This window comes from Ranitomeya imitator, chromosome 7 (assembly GCF_032444005.1).
Source record: "Ranitomeya imitator isolate aRanImi1 chromosome 7, aRanImi1.pri, whole genome shotgun sequence".
In the NCBI taxonomy this organism is placed as follows: Eukaryota; Metazoa; Chordata; class Amphibia; order Anura; family Dendrobatidae; genus Ranitomeya; species Ranitomeya imitator.
In genome coordinates, this window is record NC_091288.1 from 51008178 (window position 1) to 51030550 (window position 22373).

Below are 22373 nucleotides of genomic sequence, written 5' to 3' on the forward strand. Positions count from 1 at the left end.
GAGAGGTCATTTTGTGTTGAAGCGTATTTTTCAAATGCCCACTCGATCGTTGCAGTGCAGCGTGCTTTTCGTTTACAATTCGCTGTTCCTCCACGCGGACGTGTTCCTGGACGGCAATCAATTGTAAATTGGGTGAATGCATTCAGAACAGCAGGGAATGTGTCATGTGTACGAAGGGGACCTGAGAGAAGGATTACAACACCACAAAACATCGAGAGAGTTAGAGCAGCAGTACTGCAATCTCCGAAACGCTCTGCTCGGAAGCAATCATTTGCTCTTGGCATTTCAAGACGTTCTCTCCACCGGATTCTTCATGATGAACTGAATTTTCACCCGTATAAAATGTGCGTGGTCCAACATGTCTATGATACAGGATTATTTTCAGCCGGCTCTTGAGGCAATGGAACTAGAGGATACATGGTTCCAACAGGATGGTGCCACTGCACACACAGCGAGGGTTACCATGAATTGTTTGAGGCAAATGTTTCCTGGACGGCTTATCTCTTTGAGGGGAGATGTGAACTGGCCAGCACGCTCACCAGATTTAGCCCCATGCGATTTTTTCCTTTGGGGTTACCTGAAGTCTAAGGTGTATATCAACCGTCCCAACACCTTGGAAGACCTAAGGAACAATATTGAAGCTGAAATTGGCAGAATACCAGTGGACATGCTTGTTAGAGTTCATGAAAACTTCAGAAAACGTATGCAGCAGTGTGTGGATAGCGAAGGTCGACATTTGCCAGATACACTATTTAAAACCATGTAATTTAAAAATTCCATTACTGTTCAGTATAATTAAAATATAAAATAAATTTTTCTAATGATCATAATTTTTTTATTTCATTCCCAAATCAGCAAATTACCGCGCTCCACCCTGTATATATATATATATATATAAACTCAAAAAAAGGAAAAGCAGCACAAAATAATTGAAAAAAAGTGGACTTTAATGCCTGAACGGCGTGGCAACGTTTCGGATGTGTTATCCTTTGTCAATAACACATCCGAAACGTTGCCACGCCGTTCAGGCATTAAAGTCCACTGTTTTTCAATTATTTTGTGCTGCTTTTCCTTTTTTTGAGTTTATTACTTTTTGACCATTGGATTGCTGGTCGGAAGAGCTCTGCATGCCTTGTAAGGTAGTAATTTGATGCTGTTCCAATTTTTTCACTATATATATATATATATATATATATATATATATATATATATATATATATATATATATATATATATATATATATATATATATATATATATGTATATTTATATATATATCCCAGAATCCACCATTCACAGTAGGCGATGGTCACAGCTCACCTCCTCATCCTCCCAGGATCCACCATTCACAATAGGTGATGGTCACCACTCACCTCCTCCCCTCCAAGGATCCACCATGCACAATAGGTGATGGTCACAGCTCACTCACCTCCTCCCCTCCCAGGATCCACCATTCACAATAGGTGATGGTCACCGCTTACCTCCTCCCCCCTCCAAGGATCCACCATTCACAATAGGTGATGGTCAAAGCTCACCTCCTCCCAGGATCCACCATTCACAATAAGAGATGGTCACAGCTCACCTCCTCCCAGGATCCACCATCCACAATAGGTGAGGGTCACAGCTCCCCCCTTCCCCTCCCAGGATCCACCATTCACAATAGGCGATAGTCACAGCTCACTTCCTCCTCCTCCCAGGATCCACCATTCACAATAGGTGATGGTCACAGCTCACCTTCTCCCCCTCCCATGATTCACCTTTCATAAGAGGTGATGGCCACAGCTCAGCTCCTCCCCTCCCAGGATCCACCATTCACAATAGGTGATGGTCACAGCTCACCTTCTCCCCCTTCCAGGATCCACCATTCACAATAGGCGATGGTCACAGCTCAGCTTCTCCCCTCCCAGGATCCACCATTCACAACAGGTGATGGTCACAGCTCACCTTCTCCCCCTCCCGGGATTCACCTTTCATAAGAGGTGATGGCCACAGCTCAGCTCCTCCCCTCCCAGGATCCACCATTCACAATAGGTGGTCACAGCTCAGTTCCTCCCCTTCCAGGATCCACTATTCACAATAGGCGATGGTCACAGCTCACCTTCTCCCCCTCCCGGGATTCACCTTTCATAAGAGGTGATGGCCACAGCTCAGCTCCTCCCCTCCCAGGATCCACCATTCACAATAGGTGGTCACAGCTCAGTTCCTCCCCTTCCAGGATCCACTATTCACAATAGGCGATGGTCACAGCTCACCTTCTCCCCCTCCCTGTTCAGTGACGTCTGCACAAATCACAAATCATGTGTAGAGAACCATCTTACAGATGTGGACTGACCATTTCTGGAAGCAGAATGAGTTAACAGAGAATCTGCCATGGAGTTCATTCACTATGAAGTGTTCAGCATTCTTCTTCTGAGCTCCTATCATCTGACATATAACCGCAAAGTTCAACACAACTTTCAGTCGCGTTAAATCAGCTGAGAAGCGCTCAGAAGAAGTTGTAAACTCTCCAGGTACAATGAGCTTCCTGTAGGATTCAGTTCAGGGTTTATGTGACTGCAGACCTCTGAATGCTCACAGTGTGTGGACCGCACCCTATCAGGATTCTCTGATGCCAGCGGCGAGAGTAGACAGTCACAAGACCACAAGTGATGACCAGACGTGATCGGCCTCGCTCAATTAACGAGTATTTCTAGAGCAAGGCTGTGCAAGTCTAGTCAGAATCTGGCAGAAAAGTGTGCAAATCGCATAACTGCAGACTGTGGTCACATGACCAACCGCTCTCAACATTAGCACCGGAGAATCATGACAGTGTGCACACTGTGAAGATTCAGAAGTCAGCAGTCACTCTATAACTTTCATCTCAAACCTAGACAACGCCTTTAATTCATTCTGCAGCCAGCAATAGACAGTGCAAACAAAAGTTATACTCCCCTTTTTCTCACCTGTTCAGTCTTCTTCGCCAGTTTTTTTGCGCCAGCCTTCCTTTCTTCCATTGCTTTATTTTGAGGCCTGTGATTGGGCTCATAGGTCATGCAGAGTGGTGGCACACTTCATAGTGTGTGTTGTTCCCATCCAACGTGACGGTGTGAGACAAATCACAGGCCTCAGAAAAGAAAGGAAGAAAAAAAAACAGCGCGGAGGCCACGAGCCGCAGCAGAAAAAGGCGAGGAATGGAGAGTATAAAGTTGTTGTTTTTTTCCCCTTTTCATACTTTAACCCTCTCTTGGTCCTCAATAGGGTCCAGCAGAATGGCGGACGATAGAAAATTTATAAAAGACTTGTTTTTTTTTGGTAGTGATTAGTGAATTGATTCCGATCAGCCTTGAGGCGTATACGCGCACAGCCATATTATATATTGTATGGTGACGTAGAGGTCTACAGAGCCACACTGTGCACCCGTATGTCTCCACCTTCATGTGGTGGCAATCTGAGGGTTTTTTTGTGGGGGTCATACTGAATACAGAGCAGGAATTGGGCCTTGTTTCATCAGACGCCATTTTGACAGGCATCGCTGTTGTAAACAAAAAAAACTTTGTTGTCCATAGCAACCAATCAGAGCTCAGGTTTGGTTTCATAAACTGATCTGGTACAATGTAAGCAGTGCTGTGATTGGTTGCTATGGGCATCTATAAATTTTACTTCGGTTTTGGCCTTGCCCTTATATTTATATCTGTTATTTATTATACCTTTATATCATTACTAGGTTTTTGTACTTCTTAGGTCCACGTTTCCATCGTATCCTCCATGTATTGGGACAAATTCCGACATCTGTGTAATGCGGAGTGTGTACAGACCATGATATACAGGCCGGATTTGGGTCTCGCCTCATATGTGCCTATGGAGCTGTGAAGTTGGCGTCAGTACAGTGATGTCTGAATTCGCTCTAATATAGATTACAACAAAAATACAATATCAAACCGGACCTTTGAGTTTTAGGGAAGTGGCGGCTTGTTTGGGAATGAGCCTTGTGCTGCTGACTTCAGTCCTCCTTGCCAAGAACAAAGCTGTAAATCATTGGTTTTCTTTCAGTACTAGTAAAAGGTTAGGCCGTGATGTTGTCATGGCTGAGCTCTACGTCTCTCGCTATGGAGGCTGTAATGAAGGCTTATTTTTACTTAGATTGGTAATATCCTGCGAGGGAAATGAAGCGTTACACAGCTGCCATCAACATCAGTGTGCTGTCCATGTAATCTATGGCTGTAGGGGGGTCCTCCGGAGCGCGAAGACCCTCTTTGTATCTGCTCCTCACTCTGGCTAATAAAGGATTATCATGGACACATGAGTCCCTGTATTAATGCCAAGGTCCCTAATATTCTATAGGGAAAATAAGTTTCCTAAACCCAACAGCCTTTTTAAAGGATATGGACACCTTTTTATGGCATTATTTTACTTCATTACATATGTTTTTTGGTCTAAAAATCATTTTTGCTATTGGATTGCCTTAAAACGTTTGCACTGTCTGTCTTCTGTAGCCTCTTTTTTTGCACAGTCTATTGCTGTTTGTAGCCTCTTTTTTACACTGTCTTTTGCGGTTTGTAGCCTCTTTTTTTAATCCCTTTCCTCCCCTCAAGGCAAATCCAAACAGTTTAAAGGGGTTTTCCCAAGAATAAAGTTAATTTTAAAGATTATTTTAATCAATAGATCTTGGAATAATAATAATTTCCACAATCCAACGCGTTTAAAAAAAAAATGTTCCTGTGCTGAGATAATCTTGTAAATGTACCCCTGCTGTGTACTGTGTAATGGCTGTGTCTAACCCTGCAGGAACATGGTCTGATCATACCACAGCTCATGGGCAGGGGAGGAAGGAAGGGAGAGTATACAGATAGCACAGCATGGCATCACAGCTGATTCTTTTTGTGTGATAATACATTTCCCTGCATGTTTTTAAAAAAATGTTTCCCCTCAAAGAAAAGATTATTTGCCATCCAGTGCTGTAATATCTGCAAATTGTTTTGCTTTCTCCCCAGTCCAGGAGCTGTGGTATGTGCTGCTCTTGAACTGGAGCAGTTCTACATTGTCAGACACAGTCTTTACACAGTACACAGCAGGGACATATGTATTAGATTATCTCAGCATAGGAACAATTTATTTAAAGGGAACCTGTCACCCTCTCAGGTGTTTGTAACTAAAAGAGCCACCTTGTGCAGCACTAATGCAGCATTCTGACAAGGTGGCTCTTTTAGTTATGATGCCTGCACACGCTGAAATAAACGTTTATAAAATGTGCCCCCTCATACCCTGAAATCGCCAGGAGACGGGACTTTCCTTCCTAATCAGACGCAGCACAGCCGTCACTCCGGGCCTGTGCACGCCGGGCGCCGCTTCCTCTTGCTGCATTATCGTCCCCGGCCCCTGCGCTGTAAGCACAAAGGGCAGCGCAACTGCGCACGCCCGAAAAAAAAAAAACTTAATGCGCAGGTGCCGATAATGCTGTAAGAGGAGGCGGCGCCTGGCGCGCACAGACCCGGAGTGACGGCTGTGCTGTGTCTGATTAGGAAGGAAAGACCCGCCCCCCTGGCGATTTCAAGGTATGAGGGGGCACATTTTATAAACGTTTATTTCAGCATGTGCAGGCATCATAACTAAAAGAGCCACCCTGTCAGAATGCAGCATTAGTGCTGCACAAGGTGGCTCTTACAGTTACAAACGCCTGTTGGGGGGTGACAGGTTCCCTTTAAACACATCCAATCGTGGAAATTATTATCCAAGAGCTATTAACTAAAATGTATTTTGTTCTTGGGAAAACCCCTTTAAGTTCGGATCCAATTTATCAGGCCTAATCGAATCTGACCGAAATCCAATTTCAGTAAATTCGCTCTTCTCTACTGACATATAATGAACTAGATCAATACATTAAAAAAAAAAAAAAAACACGTATAATAATAATAATAATAATAATAATTTTATTTATATAGCGGCAACATATTCCGCAGCGCTTTACAAATTATAGAGGGGACTTATACAGACAATAGACATTACAGCATAACAGAAATCACAGTTCAAAACAGATACCAAGAGGAATGAGGTCCCTGTTCGCAAGCTTACAATCTATGAGGAAAAGGGGAGGCACGAGAGGTGGATGGTAACAATTGCTTTCATTGTTCGGACCAGCCATAGTGTAACGCTCAGGTGTTCATGTAAAGCTGCATGAACCAGTTAACTGCCTAAGTATGCAGCAGCACAGACACAGAGGGCTATTAGGCTATGTTCACACCTTGCGGCGTCCCTCTGCGGGTTTTCCCGCAGCGGATTTGATAAATCTGCAGGGCAAAACAACTGCGGTTCTCCCTGCAGATTTATCGCGGTTTGTTCCGCGTTTTCCGCTGCGGGTTTCCGCCTATACTATTGATGCTGCATATGCAGCAATATGCAGCATCAATAGTAATGTTAAAAATAATAAAAATTGGTTATACTCACCCTCTGACGTCCCGATCCCTCGGCGCTGCACCCGGCGGTCCGGTTCCAGAGATGCTGTGCGAGAAGGACCCTTCGTGACGTCACGGTCATGTGACCGCGACGTCACCGCAGGTCCTGGTCGCACAGCAACTCTGACCGGACAGCCGCGTGCAGCGCCCAGGAGCTCCGGACATCAGAGGGTGAGTATAACCAGATTTTTTATTTTTTAACCCCAAATATGGTTCCCAGGGCCTGGAGGAGAGTCTCCTCTCCTCCACCCCGGGTACCACCCGCACATTATCCGCTTACTTCCCGCAACGTGGGCACAGCCCCATGCGGGAAGTAAGCGGTTCAATGTATTCCTATGGGTGCAGAATCGCAGCGATTCTGCACAAAGAAGTGACATGCTGCGGGTTGTAAACCGCTGCGTTCCCGCGCGGTTTTTCCCGCAGCATGTGCACAGCGGTTTGCGGTTTCCATAGGGTTTACATGTTACTGTAAACGCTATGGAAACTGCTGCGGACCCGCAGCATCAAAATCGCGGCGGTTCCGCGGTAAAAACCGCTAAGTGTGAATATAGCCTTAACTACATGAAGTGTATGAGAACATGATACGAGGAACTTTTTTTTTTTGTTTGTTTGTTTTTTTTATGATGGGCCACACAGGGATCGTTAGGTTAATGTGTTGAGGCGGTAGGCCAATCTGAACAAATGAGTTTTTAGGGCACGCTTAAAACTGTGTGGATTGGGGATTAATCGTATTAACCTAGGTAGTGCATTCCAAAAAATCGGCGCAGCACGTGTAAAGTCTTGGAGATGGGAGTGGGAGGTTCTGATTATTGAGGATGCTAACCTGAGGTCATTAGCGGAGCGGAGGGCACGGGTAGGGTGGTAGACTGAGACCAGAGAGGAGATGTAGGGTGGTGCTGAGCCATGGAGTGCTTTGTGGATGAGGGTAGTAGTTTTGTACTGGATCCTGGAGTGGATGGGTAACCAGTGTAATGACTGGCACAAGGTAGAGGCATCGGTGTAACGGTTGGTGAGGAATATGATCCTGGCTGCAGCACTCAGAACAGATTGGAGCAGGGAGAGTTTGGTAAGAGGGAGGCCGATTAGTAGAGAGTTACAATAGTCCAGACGAGAATGAATGAGTGAAACAGTAAGAGTTTTTGCAGAGTCGAAAGTAAGAAAAGGGCGAATTCTAGAAATGTTTTTGAGGTGCAGATAAGAAGATCGAGCCAGTGATCGGATGTGGGGGGTGAATGAAAGCTCGGAATCAAGGATGACCCAAAGGCAGAAGGCATGTTGCTTTGGAGTAATGGTGGAACCGCACACGGAGATGGCAATGTCAGGCAAAGGTAGGTTAATGGAGGGAGAAAACACGAGGAGTTCAGTTTTTGACAGGTTCAGTTTCAGATAGAGGGAGGACATGATGTTAGAGACAGCGGTAAGACAATCACTCGTGTTTTCTAAAAAGGTCGGCGTGATAACAGGAGAAGGGGTGTATAATTGGGTGTCGTCAGCATAGAGATGGTACTGAAAACCAAATCTACTGATTGATTGTCCAATAGGGGCAGTATACAAAGAGAAGAGGAGGGGGCCTAGGACTGATCCTTGATGAACCCCAAAAGTAAGGGGAAGGTGAGAGGAGGAGGAACCAGCAAAACATACAGTGAAGGATCAGTCAGAGAGATAAGAGGAGAACCAGGAGAGAACGGTGTCCTTGAGGCCGATGGAGCGGAGCATAGTGAGGAGGAGCTGATGATCCACAGTGTCGAATGCTGCAGAGAGATCCAAGAGAATAAGCATGGAGTAGTGACCATTAGATTTAGCTGTTAGTAGGTCATTAGAGACTTTAGTGAGGGCAGTTTCAGTAGAGTGTAAAGTGCGGAAACCAGATTGAAGAGGGTCTAGAAGAGAGTTATCTGAGAGATAGCGGGTAAGACGGGAGTGGACCAGGTGTTCGAGGAGTTTAGAGATGAAGGTAAGATTAGAGACAGGTCTATAGTTAGCGGCAAAGTTATGGTCGAGGGATGGTTTTTTAAGTAATGGATGTATGATGGCATGCTTAAATGAGGAGGGAAAAATACCGGAAGTGAGAGAAAGGTTGAATATTTTTGTTAGGTGAGAGGTGACAGCCAGGGAAAGGGACTGGAGGAGATGTGACGGAATGGGGTCACTGGTGCAAGTGGTTGGGCGAGAAGATGCAAGGAGCCTGATTACTTCTTCTTCTGTAACTGGTTCAAAGTCAGAGAGTGAACTAGATGCAGTGGGGGAGGGAGGACAGTGCATGGTATGAAGAGATTGGGAGATGATTTCCTGTCGAATGTGGTCAATTTTTTCTTTGAAGTAATTGGCCAGATCGTCAGCGCGGAGATCCGTGGTTGGGGCCTGCTCTCTTGGGTTGAGTAGGGACTGGAAAGTGTCAAAGAGACGTTTAGGTTTATTTGACAGTGAGGTGATGAGGGTGTTGAAATAGGTTTGTTTGGAGAGGTGAAGGGCAGAGTTGTATGTTCTTAGCATGAATTTATAATGGATGAAATCCTCGTATAATGCTAGTGTATTTGCGTCTGGGTTTGGACAGTCTTTATGAAGGTTTTTTATTCTAATTGCGAGAAGTCCAACTGTGTTAAAAATTATTTTGATTCTGAAAAATTGCGCATTGTGTCTTTTACCTACACAGGTATACCGACCTGCATATACCGGTAATTATTTTTTTTATTGGCCATTATGTTAGAATCTAGTAAAACTGCATATGAATACTACATACTTTTATAAGCATATGATGATGTCCGGGGTGCAGAATGTTGTGTGACATGTAGTCGGCCTGAAGAAGGTTTGTCTGTAAGGTTTTCAGAAGAAAACTCTGATAGACAGGAGTCTGGAGACTGCCTCCAAACAAAGACAAGCCGGGTGTAAATCATGGCTGCTTTGTATATTTAACACCTGCCCTGGAACAATCCGTATAATCAAGTTCAGCTATCCCTCTGCCAAAACCACTAACAGATGTAGTAAAAAAAAAAAAAAAATGCAACAAATCCAAGAGCTTCTGAAAATCCTCCTTTTATGCAACGGCAGCTCATATTCTGTTACCAGTCATGAAAATCCACAAGATACAGCCAAAAATGAACATACCTGAGAGGAAGGCGAGTTTTTTCTTCAGTATCGGTAAGATCACAGTGGCGTCCATGTTTCCTAATTATGGATCACAAGTCTCTGAAAGAAGCAAAAAGAACTTTATAAAATCGAGAAAACTAAAAATAATCAGCATCATAATGCATAAGGGTATATGAAACATTTCTGGGGGTGTATCAGGGGCTAAGTGGCTCTTATCAAGCAAGAGAAACTTTCATTTTATTTATACAATGCACCTAAAAACTATTGTGGAAGAATTATCAACAAAAATAAGTTACCCATAGCAACAGTCAAAAGCAAACCAACAAACAATACAAATGAATGAGTTTTTCAACAGAGGGGGGAGGAAAAAGTTCTATGGGAGACAAAGATCACAAAGTTGGTAAAAAAAATCCCTATCCAGCACCTGCTGCAAAAAAAAAAAGCTTAAAAAACAACTCACATCACACAAAAAAGGTAGGGTATGTTTCGCAATAATAAATTTACCCCCAAAATTAAATCCTCTAATTATCATGTCACTATAGTGCTGTAAATTAAGACCTTATCTTGCATATAAAAGTATCTCTCTCCTTCAGCTGTGGGCTTTATTCACACCCATGTGTAAGACAGATTAGCGTCGACCCAACCAAGGACGGCGTCGTACCCAACCAAGGCCAGCGTCGACCCAACCAGGGCCAGCGTCGACCCAACCAGGGCCAGCGTCGACCCAACCAGGGCCAGCGTCGAACCCAACCAGGGCCAGCGTCGACCCAACCAGGGCCAGCGTCGACCCAACCAGGGCCAGCGTCGACCCAACCAGGGCCAGCGTCCACCCAACCAGGGCCAGCGTCGAACCCAACCAGGGCCAGCGTCGACCCAACCAGGGCCAGCGCCGACCCAACCAGGGCCAGCGTCGACCCAACCAGGGCCAGCGTCGAACCCAACCAGGGCCAGCGCCGACCCAACCAGGGCCAGCGTCGACCCAACCAGGGCCAGCGCCGACCCAACCAGGGCCAGCGCCGACCCAACCAGGGCCAGCGCCGACCCAACCAGGGCCAGCGCCGAACCCAACCAGGGCCAGCGTCGAACCCAACCAGGGCCAGCGTCGACCCAACCAGGGCCAGCGCCGACCCAACCAGGGCCAGCGCCGACCCAACCAGGGCCAGCGCCGACCCAACCAGGGCCAGCGCCGACCCAACCAGGGCCAGCGCCAACCCAACCAGGGCCAGCGCCGACCCAACCAGGACCAGCGTCGACCCAACCAGGGCCAGTGCAAAATCAGAGCTATAAAATAGCTGTAAGACGCAGACAAATTGCACAAAAGCCTTTGGCCACAAGGCAGCACTTCTTAGGCAAGTGGTGATGCCAGAAGCTTTGTCTGAGAACTACGACACATCGCTGTGTGGCCCCGGAAGAACGCATGTCACATTTTCTATGTCTCAATCGGACATTATAGTACAGGACAGAGGAGAGAGGAGTCAGCGGGAGGTTTCTGCAATACGGAGAATTTCTTAAATCTTTAATGGCAAACTAAACTGATTTTACTTTCCAATAAAATTCTACAACTGTTACAAAATTCATGCCGGCATTTACTTTAATTGGAACGTGAAGAAAGCGGCCAAGAGCCTCTGCAGAAACTTACAGCACATATTCCATCAACTAAAAGCCAAGGACAAACAGTATAAAACCATTGTACACTCCTCGTCCTTAGGTTGCGTTTTTTTTTGTTGTTATCTAAACAGGTGCAAAATTCTGTGCGGATTCTTTCCTAGTATATCTTCTGAGCGGCCATAAATACACTTTTGTCATAAAGTCCCAATCTCCTGCGTAAAAAGTGACCAAGGGACCTAATCACATATACCGTCCCTAAAAGTCATCGTAACATTATACAGGATGTAATCGGCTTCTAACTATGACACTTTCTAAAATGTCGTTTTGCATTAAAAGGAATCAGAAAATGTCCTAATTTTTAAATCGGGGTTTTACATTCAGTGTTTCAGAAACACTTTTGGCAATGCTTCGTCAAATAATCTGTATTAAAAGGAATCTGTCTAAAGTACAGTAACCTAGTTTAAATATGACAGATATTAGATGTTTACTAAACCTGTACTACATTTAGTTGACTGTATTCCGTTATGGTTATTTCGTGAAAATGTTTGTAATACGCAATTTTTTTCAATGAAAACAACATTGAAAGAAAAGGAACCTGTCAGCATTTTTTTTTGCCATTTAATCTGAGAGCAGCTTCTGTAGGGGACAGAGAGCCTGATTCCAGCAATGTGTCACTTATTGGTCTGCTTGTTGTTTCAATAAAATCTGCTTTATCATAGGACTGTTACATTTCCAGGACTAGTTGTCTTGTGCCTCCTAGTCCTCCTGCTGTGTAAGCACACCCCACCACTGATTAGCAGCTGTCAATGTATAATGCACACAGGAAGCTGGCAAACGGGGTGTGGGCGGTGTTATACAGGGCTCAGCATTCTGCTACATCTACAGCAATGAGAAAACAGTACCCAGCAGCTGAGTCAGTGACATATAGCTGCAATCAGGGTCTCTGTCCCTATATCATGCTGCTCTGAGATAACAGCAAAAATCTGCTGACAGATTCCCTTTAAAAAGATGAAATCTTGCAGCCACTGGGATTTTTTTTTAAACTATTTTTGTTTTGTTTTTTTAAAGACATTTTCCTGTTTCAGGAAATGTACATGTACATTAGCAGCAATAGAATAACTCATACCCTATGTTTTGGACTGAAGCATCTAATGAGCGTGTGCCAACACCCTGCACCTCCACCGCTCAGCTGTCTGCAGCGCTAGCACTGGCTGGACGTAAGCCGCATAAGGAGCAAACAGCACAGCTCCATTACACAGTGTAGTGGCCATTCCTGGGTACTGCAGATCATCTACTCTTATTTGAATATACACTTGTGCGGTGAAGGCTGCACTATAGTGATGCATGAACATGCACGGATAAGGCGCTATCTGTGCATCCTGTTGTTTCCGAGCAGCTTTTAAAACGTTGCTGCGTTTCATAGAAAAAGACATACGGTACCTAGCTGTAATGGGCAGCGTGGATCAGAATCATGCTGCCTGTGGTTTGGGCAGAACAAATCTAGTACCCGGTTCCTTTTGAATTAAAAATTAAGGACTGCGCAATTGTGAGGTTTTACGCACTAAACCATACCGCCTTTAATATTAATAGTTATTGCACACGGTATTTTGCAGGTTAAACTGCAGTTTTCTTGGAAAATTGTGGGATATTCGCGGGAGATTGGGACCCCATAGCGAGCAGAATGTCTAAAGAAATGGAGCCAAAAGGTTTATATGGAGTGAATTAAGGCCGGGGTAGCTGCCAAGGCAGAGGCTCAGGATGTGCGTCTAGGGTGGGAAGGGGGAATATTATGATCATATTTTATTAATATTGATTTTAATGTATTTTGTTGGTCCAGAGATTCCCAAGGCAAAAAAAAAAGAATTTCCAAAGTATAATAAGTACCTAAAAAGTTGTGCGGCCATTATCAATCAAGTTGAAAAATGCACCGACTGCATGTTGGGTTTTTTTTCGAAGCAGCTTTGTTTGAATTTATTCATAAAAGAAAGATTTGCTGCGGATTTTCCTGCAGTTCATGGCCAAGTTCACACGAAAAAAAAGAAACGATTTTCCTCTCACTTGTCACGGCGTCCGTTTTTATACACCAACAGTAGTTATTAAAATTTACAAGACCGAATACAGTTTCATATGTTAAAGAATTACGATGTATCCGCAAAAATGGTTGATTTTTATTTTTCGACACCCATAGACTTCCATGGGCGAGTCTGATCCGCCATATGGAAGAAACTAGAGCATGCTGCGATTTTTTTAAAGTGCATATCCGGCTGGTTGAAAAAAAAAAAAGCTCATCTGAACAACCCGATTAAATAACATTGGTCCCAGTGCTGTCTGCGTGATGGCAGTATTTTTTAGACAGCATGTTTACCAAAAATTGGAAATATTGTCGTCTCCCTTTAAGGGTGAAATTCAGAATTAAAGGGAACCTGTCATCCCCAAAATCAAAGATGAGCTAAGCCCACCGGCATCAGGGGCTTATCTACAGCATTCTGTAGATAAGCCCCGATGTATCCTGAAAGATGAGAAAAAGAGGTTAGATTATACTCACCTGGGCGAGCGGTCCGATCCGATGGGCGTCACGGTCCGGGGCCTCCCATCTTCTTATGAGGACATCCTCTTCTTGTCATCTGATGAAGATGGGAGGCCCCGGACCGCGACGCCCATCGGACTGGGACCGCCCCTGGGTGAGTATAATATAACCTCTTTTTCTCATCTTTCAGGATACATCGGGGGGCTTATCTACAGCATTACAGAATGCTGTAGATCAGGGGTGTCAAACTGCATTTCTCGAGGGCCGCAAACCATGCGTGTTTTCAAGATTTCCTTAGCATTGCACAAGGTGCTGCAATCATTATGTGTGTAGGTGATTAAATTATCACCTGTGCAGTACAAGGAAATCCTGAAAACTTGACCTGTTTGCAGCCCTCCAGGAATGCAGTTTGACACCCCTGCTGTAGATAAGCCCCTGATGCCGGTGGGCTTAGCTCATCTTTGATTTTGGGGGTGACAGGTTCCCTTTAGTTCTTCAAGTCCTGATCAGAAATTTTGGCCAATGTGTAGAGATTTGTTGAAGTTTTATCTACTTGGCCAGTAATTTATTACACCGCATTTTTCATGAACACAAATCGGACCCAACGTACGAAGACACCCTTCAGCTGGAGACCTGCATTTATCGGATAAGGTTACAGCTACATAGAGCCGATAATCATGCAGCTCACTAATTTATTAAATTGACTCCAAAAGTGGAGATTTACAGGAACCTACAATGCAATTTTAGGACGGTCAGTTCTTCATTTGTTCTGTACATTTCCGGAGGTTCTACTATTTTCCCAATTTTGCTTGAACCACTATGTTAATGAAGCCCAGTCCCGAAAGTCGAGTTCTTTGTCCAGCACACCTCTGCAAGTATAGCCGATTTATGGTATTAAAGGTGTTTAAATGGTTTAAAAGGATTGTTCCTCTTTTAAAAAGGATTTTTACTATAAACGCCATTAGTAAAAAAATAAAAAAAAAAATAGAAAAACACCCTCTCCTGGTCCAGTGACGAGTCTCCGCAGGGTCTGTTTTTCAACTCACTGATTGGCTGCAGGTGATTACAGACACCGGGGCAGCGGCGTGGACCCAGGAAGGGTGAGTAAGGACAATCTGTTCTTTAACTACTAACTTCTAGGAAAAACTTTTCTAAAAGTAAACAAGCCCCATCGGAGGTCATAGCAGCTGATCGGTTGGGGTGCTGGCTGTTGGACCCACACTAGTCTTCTACTGATGATCTATCCTAGCTTTTTTTTTTTTTTTAGGAAATGCAATGGTGCAATGTGTCTAAATTGCAACATGATGCGTCACATTTTGTTCCCATTGAATTTAAAGGGAACCTGTCACCAGGCTTGTCCCATACAAAAGAAGACCACCAACTTTCAGCCCTGGTATACATCATTCTAGTATGCTGCATATCTGCCCCCAATCGGGCCTGCAACAATAGGAAAACCACATACTCGCCCACGTGGAGGTCCGGCCCAATGGGCTTTGCAGGTCTTGGTCCGGTGCCTCCCTTCTTTTTGTGATGCCGTCCTCCTCCTTGCCTCGTCCTACGCCTGCCTGCACAGGTGTACTTCTCTGAGATGTGAGTATTATAAGAGGTGTTTTTCTTTTACTGCAGGCCGGATTAGGGGCAGATATACAGCATATTATTATACTGTATAGCAGGGCTGACAGGTGGTGGTCTTATCTCATATGGGACAAACCTGGTGACAGGATCCCTTTAAGGCTATATTCCCCACATAATCAGGAGTGTATAGTATCCCCCTATATTAGAAGCTCGGACGTTCTTAACAGTGGAAAACTTACATTTTTACATTAATCTTAGCTGTGGCGTGGACGCCCCATGACCGTTGTTTGCTGTGGACCCGAAATCTAAACTGTTGAAAAAAAAAATGTAATAAAAATAAAAATAAAGTGGAAAGACGACTATAATCCTGAAATACCACACGGCATCTCATATTTTTAGACTTCAGTAAAAAGTGACCACAAATTACGGCTCCAGAATAGAGAAGTGATCGCTCCAGACATAAACTGACCACAAGGTAAGAAAAGAAGAACACTGATACCATAGCACAAGATTTGGGCTTTTTTTCAGGCAGGTGAAACTGATGAGGTTTTCAAGTAGAAACCACTTCAGAAAATGCTGAGGATTTGGGGCTTTTTTTTCTGATCCTTAAGTACTTTTTGGAAACATTTTGTTACCATTTCCATAAGCTTTTGGTAACATTTTCCGTTGAAGTTTTCCATAAACGTTTTCTTCTGTTTTGAGCGGTTTTTTTTTTAGGGGAAACAGTTCATAAAATGTGCAGGCATCTTTTGGGCGACTTATGGCCTTCCCATTGACGTCTATCAGAAAGTATCTAGTGTCTTCCTAGCAGAAACCGCCAGAAGATTGCTCCGCTCACTTCTTTTAGCCACTTGTCATTTTTAGAATCTCGAAGTAAAACTTCTAAAAAGCCTGAACATATGGTCAGTAAGTCATTTTTACATGGAAATTAAAAGGAAGGTTCTAATATTTTCTGACAGTGTTTTTTGGAGCAGACCGGCTCAAAGCCCGCCTGAAAAAATAAAATATTGTGTGAACACACCTTTAATTCCTGGACACTTATGGTATGTCAGTGAGATCAAGATGAACAGAGATGTAGGATACGGTCAGATACGACGGCGTTTTGGGGTACTGCTGCCTTGGAATTTTTTCGCAGATGCACTACCCCAACCCCTTCTTCATGATGGGGCAGAGTGCAGATGCAGAGCTCTGCCCAATCATAGAGTATAGGTTCCTAATCTTTTTCTGTATAGCGGTTATCTACCCAGCACTTCGGTCTATGCAACAGTCATCAGACCTGATGATGTAGTGATCGGGTCAGCCAACTGGATCTTCTTAAAACTAGACAGGGCGGCCTTCCAACACAACGCATGCCGCTGCCAAACACTGATTAGGCAAGAATGGGCTAAAATCTGTCAGGATTCAGCCCAGAAGCCGATATCCAGCTGCCAGAGAGCATTGCAGATGCCTTGGAAAAGAAGGGTTGTAGAGTGTCTACTCACTCAGCTGCAGTAGAGGTAGGCGGCATAGGAAGCGGTTTTAGTAAAATGTCCAGGCTGGTTTATTACAACTTCATAAACCGCTCAGCATAACCAAACAAAAAGACAGCCTTTTACAGCACGGAGTGAAGACAAAAAGGAAATAGTCCATACAGTAGTGCGGGTTCACCCACTCAGGTTAGCATCCAGTGCTTGAGTCCTTCAGCAAGGACAAGCAATACTGGAAGTCTACACGCCTCCAGACACAGAATGAAACAATTGGTCTCCTTTTATCTGCCATACCATGACCCCGGTATGGGGCTATGTGAGCAGCCAGTCCCACCCATCTATTTGACTGCTCGTAAACCCGATACGCTTGTAGACCTGATACACCCTATTAACTCTCTCAGTACTATATGTGCTGGAGCATGCTTTCCCAGGCTTACATCACCGAAGCTACTAACCTCGATGATACATATCTCCCCTCAAGGACCTGTCCGGCAGCCATCTTACAGGGTCAACACCGTAGTTATTGAATCTTTGCATAAACTTGGTGTGTTTTTATCAATAAATGTTTAAAAACTTTTAGCATTCCACCGACCACTTTGCAGTCCATCAGAGGTGGCTGGTTTCCTAGGAAAAGAAAGCACGAGCTTCAGAGATACAATGCTTCTCCTATGCTGCAGAGGCAAAGCAGCCATTGCTTCCAGCGTTGGAGAGCCGGTATGTTGGGCCCGCATCTCAGCTATACTGCCGCCCTGGACTGTTATACAAAAGGAGCTCCGAACGTAAGGCCCTTTTTAAAGTCTTGATCCCCTGATGATAAAATATCAGGTAGCTTTTCTATTTTGTTTAACCTATTGATAACACGACATGTACTTATCCTATTAATAAAGATTATTACGGTAGGTGTTGTTCACTCTCGGAAAGTTGACCAAGGGTCAGCGCCAGTCATTCAGGAATGTGTCTACTCCATGAGCACAAGTGACACTTTAAAGCACTAGTTAAAATACCTGTTAAATATTAACCTTTAATCATAAATGGATGTTTAAGTAACTAAAGTGCAGAAAAGGGATTTATCCACCATAACTAATTCCAGATGGAAGCCTAACTCCCCCCATATAAACCAAAGTAGGAAAAACAAACAAAACCGGACTGTATATGATAGCTGTGTGAACAGAGCCCAAGAAGGAACCGATTCACAAAACTAGTGCAAGAGAAAGGTGGAGAAGCTGCTCAGAACTAACGAGTTTATCCCAAAATCCCTACAGATAAAAAGGCAAAACACACAACTTGATAGGGACAAGGGCAATGGGCAAATGTTCCTCAAGACTAGATTTAATAAATCGCCTAATTTCCTTTTCTTGTCCTAGAAAAATCTCTGTCTGTGGATACAGATCTCGGCCATGTTAATAATTGGGGGGATGCCTAGCTCGTAAGCCCATTTTCAGCATCATAAGCCCAACTGCAGCCTGGTGTTATAGACATTGATTAATCTTTGCACGTAAATCAATGTGCACTTGCGCTAAATCAGACAAAAAGACCCTCGGCACTGCTCCATATACATAGTATAGACGTGTGCCTGTAAGACCCTCGGCACTGCTCCATATACATAGTATAGACGTGTGCCTGTAAGACCCTCGGCACTGCTCCATATACATAGTATAGACGTGTGCCTGTAAGACCCTCGGCACTGCTCCATATACATAGTGTAGATGTGTGCCTGTAAGACCCTCAGCACTGCTCCATATACATAGTATAGACGTGTGCCTGTAAGACCCTCGGCACTGCTCCATATACATAGTATAGACGTGTGCCTGTAAGACCCTCGGCACTGCTCCATATACATAGTATAGACGTGTGCCTGTAAGACCATCAGCACTGCTCCATATACATAGTATAGACGTGTGCCTGTAAGACCCTCGGCACTGCTCCATATACATAGTATAGACGTGTGCCTGTAAGACCCTCAGCACTGCTCCATATACATAGTATAGACGTGTGCCTGTAAGACCCTCGGCACTGCTCCATATACATAGTATAGACGTGTGCCTGTAAGACCCTCGGCACTGCTCCATATACATAGTATAGACGTGTGCCTGTAAGACCCTCGGCACTGCTCCATATACATAGTATAGACGTGTGCCTGTAAGACCCTCGGCACTGCTCCATATACATAGTGTAGATGTGTGCCTGTAAGACCCTCAGCACTGCTCCATATACATAGTATAGACGTGTGCCTGTAAGACCCTCGGCACTGCTCCATATACATAGTATAGACGTGTGCCTGTAAGACCCTCGGCACTGCTCCATATACATAGTATAGACGTGTGCCTGTAAGACCATCAGCACTGCTCCATATACATAGTATAGACGTGTGCCTGTAAGACCCTCGGCACTGCTCCATATACATAGTATAGACGTGTGCCTGTAAGACCCTCGGCACTGCTCCATATACATAGTATAGACGTGTGCCTGTAAGACCCTCGGCACTGCTCCATATACATAGTATAGACGTGTGCCTGTAAGACCCTCGGCACTGCTCCATATACATAGTATAGACGTGTGCCTGTAAGACCCTCGGCACTGCTCCATATACATAGTGTAGATGTGTGCCTGTAAGACCCTCAGCACTGCTCCATATACATAGTATAGACGTGTGCCTGTAAGACCCTCGGCACTGCTCCATATACATAGTATAGACGTGTGCCTGTAAGACCCTCGGCACTGCTCCATATACATAGTATAGACGTGTGCCTGTAAGACCATCAGCACTGCTCCATATACATAGTATAGACGTGTGCCTGTAAGACCCTCGGCACTGCTCCATATACATAGTATAGACGTGTGCCTGTAAGACCCTCGGCACTGCTCCATATACATAGTATAGACGTGTGCCTGTAAGACCCTCGGCACTGCTCCATATACATAGTATAGACGTGTGCCTGTAAGACCCTCGGCACTGCTCCATATACATAGTATAGACGTGTGCCTGTAAGACCCTCGGCACTGCTCCATATACATAGTATAGACGTGTGCCTGTAAGACCCTCGGCACTGCTCCATATACATAGTATAGACGTGTGCCTGTAAGACCCTCGGCACTGCTCCATATACATAGTATAGACGTGTGCCTGTAAGACCCTCAGCACTGCTCCATATACATAGTATAGACGTGTGCCTGTAAGACCCTCGGCACTGCTCCATATACATAGTATAGACGTGTGCCTGTAAGACCCTCGGCACTGCTCCATATACATAGTATAGACGTGTGCCTGTAAGACCCTCGGCACTGCTCCATATACATAGTATAGACGTGTGCCTGTAAGACCCTCGGCACTGCTCCATATACATAGTATAGACGTGTGCCTGTAAGACCCTCGGCACTGCTCCATATACATAGTATAGACGTGTGCCTGTAAGACCCTCGGCACTGCTCCATATACATAGTATAGACGTGTGCCTGTAAGACCCTCGGCACTGCTCCATATACATAGTATAGACGTGTGCCTGTAAGACCCTCAGCACTGCTCCATATACATAGTATAGACGTGTGCCTGTAAGACCCTCAGCACTGCTCCATATACATAGTATAGACGTGTGCCTGTAAGACCCTCGGCACTGCTCCATATACATAGTATAGACGTGTGCCTGTAAGACCCTCGGCACTGCTCCATATACATAGTATAGACGTGTGCCTGTAAGACCATCAGCACTGCTCCATATACATAGTATAGACGTGTGCCTGTAAGACCCTCGGCACTGCTCCATATACATAGTATAGACGTGTGCCTGTAAGACCCTCGGCACTGCTCCATATACATAGTATAGACGTGTGCCTGTAAGACCCTCGGCACTGCTCCATATACATAGTATAGACGTGTGCCTGTAAGACCCTCGGCACTGCTCCATATACATAGTATAGACGTGTGCCTGTAAGACCATCAGCACTGCTCCATATACATAGTATAGACGTGTGCCTGTAAGACCCTCGGCACTGCTCCATATACATAGTATAGACGTGTGCCTGTAAGACCCTCGGCACTGCTCCATATACATAGTATAGACGTGTGCCTGTAAGACCCTCGGCACTGCTCCATATACATAGTATAGACGTGTGCCTGTAACACCCTCGGCACTGCTCCATATACATAGTATAGACGTGTGCCTGTAAGACCCTCAGCACTGCTCCATATACATAGTATAGACGTGTGCCTGTAAGACCCTCAGCACTGCTCCATATACATAGTATAGACGTGTGCCTGTAAGACCCTCGGCACTGCTCCATATACATAGTATAGACGTGTGCCTGTAAGACCCTCGGCACTGCTCCATATACATAGTATAGACGTGTGCCTGTAAGACCATCAGCACTGCTCCATATACATAGTATAGACGTGTGCCTGTAAGACCCTCGGCACTGCTCCATATACATAGTATAGACGTGTGCCTGTAAGACCCTCGGCACTGCTCCATATACATAGTATAGACGTGTGCCTGTAAGACCCTCGGCACTGCTCCATATACATAGTATAGATGTGTGCCTGTAAGACCCTCGGCACTGCTCCATATACATAGTATAGATGTGTGCCTGTAAGACCCTCGGCACTGCTCCATATACATAGTATAGACGTGTGCCTGTAAGACCCTCGGCACTGCTCCATATACATAGTATAGACGTGTGCCTGTAAGACAATCGGCACTGCTCCATATACATAGTATAGATGTGTGCCTGTAAGACCCTCGGCACTGCTCCATATACATAGTATAGATGTGTGCCTGTAAGACAATCGGCACTGCTCCATATACATAGTATAGATGTGTGCCTGTAAGACCCTCGGCACTGCTCCATATACATAGTATAGACGTGTGCCTGTAAGACCCTCGGCACTGCTCCATATACATAGTATAGACGTGTGCCTGTAAGACAATCGGCACTGCTCCATATACATAGTATAGATGTGTGCCTGTAAGACCCTCGGCACTGCTCCATATACATAGTATAGATGTGTGCCTGTAAGACAATCGGCACTGCTCCATATACATAGTATAGATGTGTGCCTGTAAGACCCTCGGCACTGCTCCATATACATAGTATAGATGTGTGCCTGTAAGACCCTCGGCACTGCTCCATATACATAGTATAGACGTGTGCCTGTAAGACAATCGGCACTGCTCCATATACATAGTATAGATGTGTGCCTGTAAGACCCTCGGCACTGCTCCATATACATAGTATAGATGTGTGCCTGTAAGACAATCGGCACTGCTCCATATACATAGTATAGATGTGTGCCTGTAAGACCCTCGGCACTGCTCCATATACATAGTATAGACGTGTGCCTGTAAGACCCTCGGCACTGCTCCATATACATAGTATAGACGTGTGCCTGTAAGACAATCGGCACTGCTCCATATACATAGTATAGATGTGTGCCTGTAAGACCCTCGGCACTGCTCCATATACATAGTATAGATGTGTGCCTGTAAGACAATCGGCACTGCTCCATATACATAGTATAGATGTGTGCCTGTAAGACCCTCGGCACTGCTCCATATACATAGTATAGATGTGTGCCTGTAAGACAATCGGCACTGCTCCATATACATAGTATAGATGTGTGCCTGTAAGACCCTCGGCACTGCTCCATATACATAGTATAGATGTGTGCCTGTAAGACAATCGGCACTG

The 22373-nt window shown here is 44.9% G+C and overlaps 1 protein-coding gene across 1 annotated transcript in view; it reads right to left on the reverse strand.

Annotated features, from left to right (window-relative positions):
* The window catches only part of SESTD1 (SEC14 and spectrin domain containing 1), a 166682-nt gene that overhangs the window by 131951 nt on the left and 12358 nt on the right, over positions 1–22373 (reverse strand). Inside the window, exon 2 of the mRNA XM_069733220.1 lies at positions 9534–9614. Coding sequence (XP_069589321.1) covers positions 9534–9588 — 55 coding nt within the window. The 5' untranslated portion in view covers positions 9589–9614. The remainder of the gene's footprint in view (positions 1–9533; positions 9615–22373) is intronic.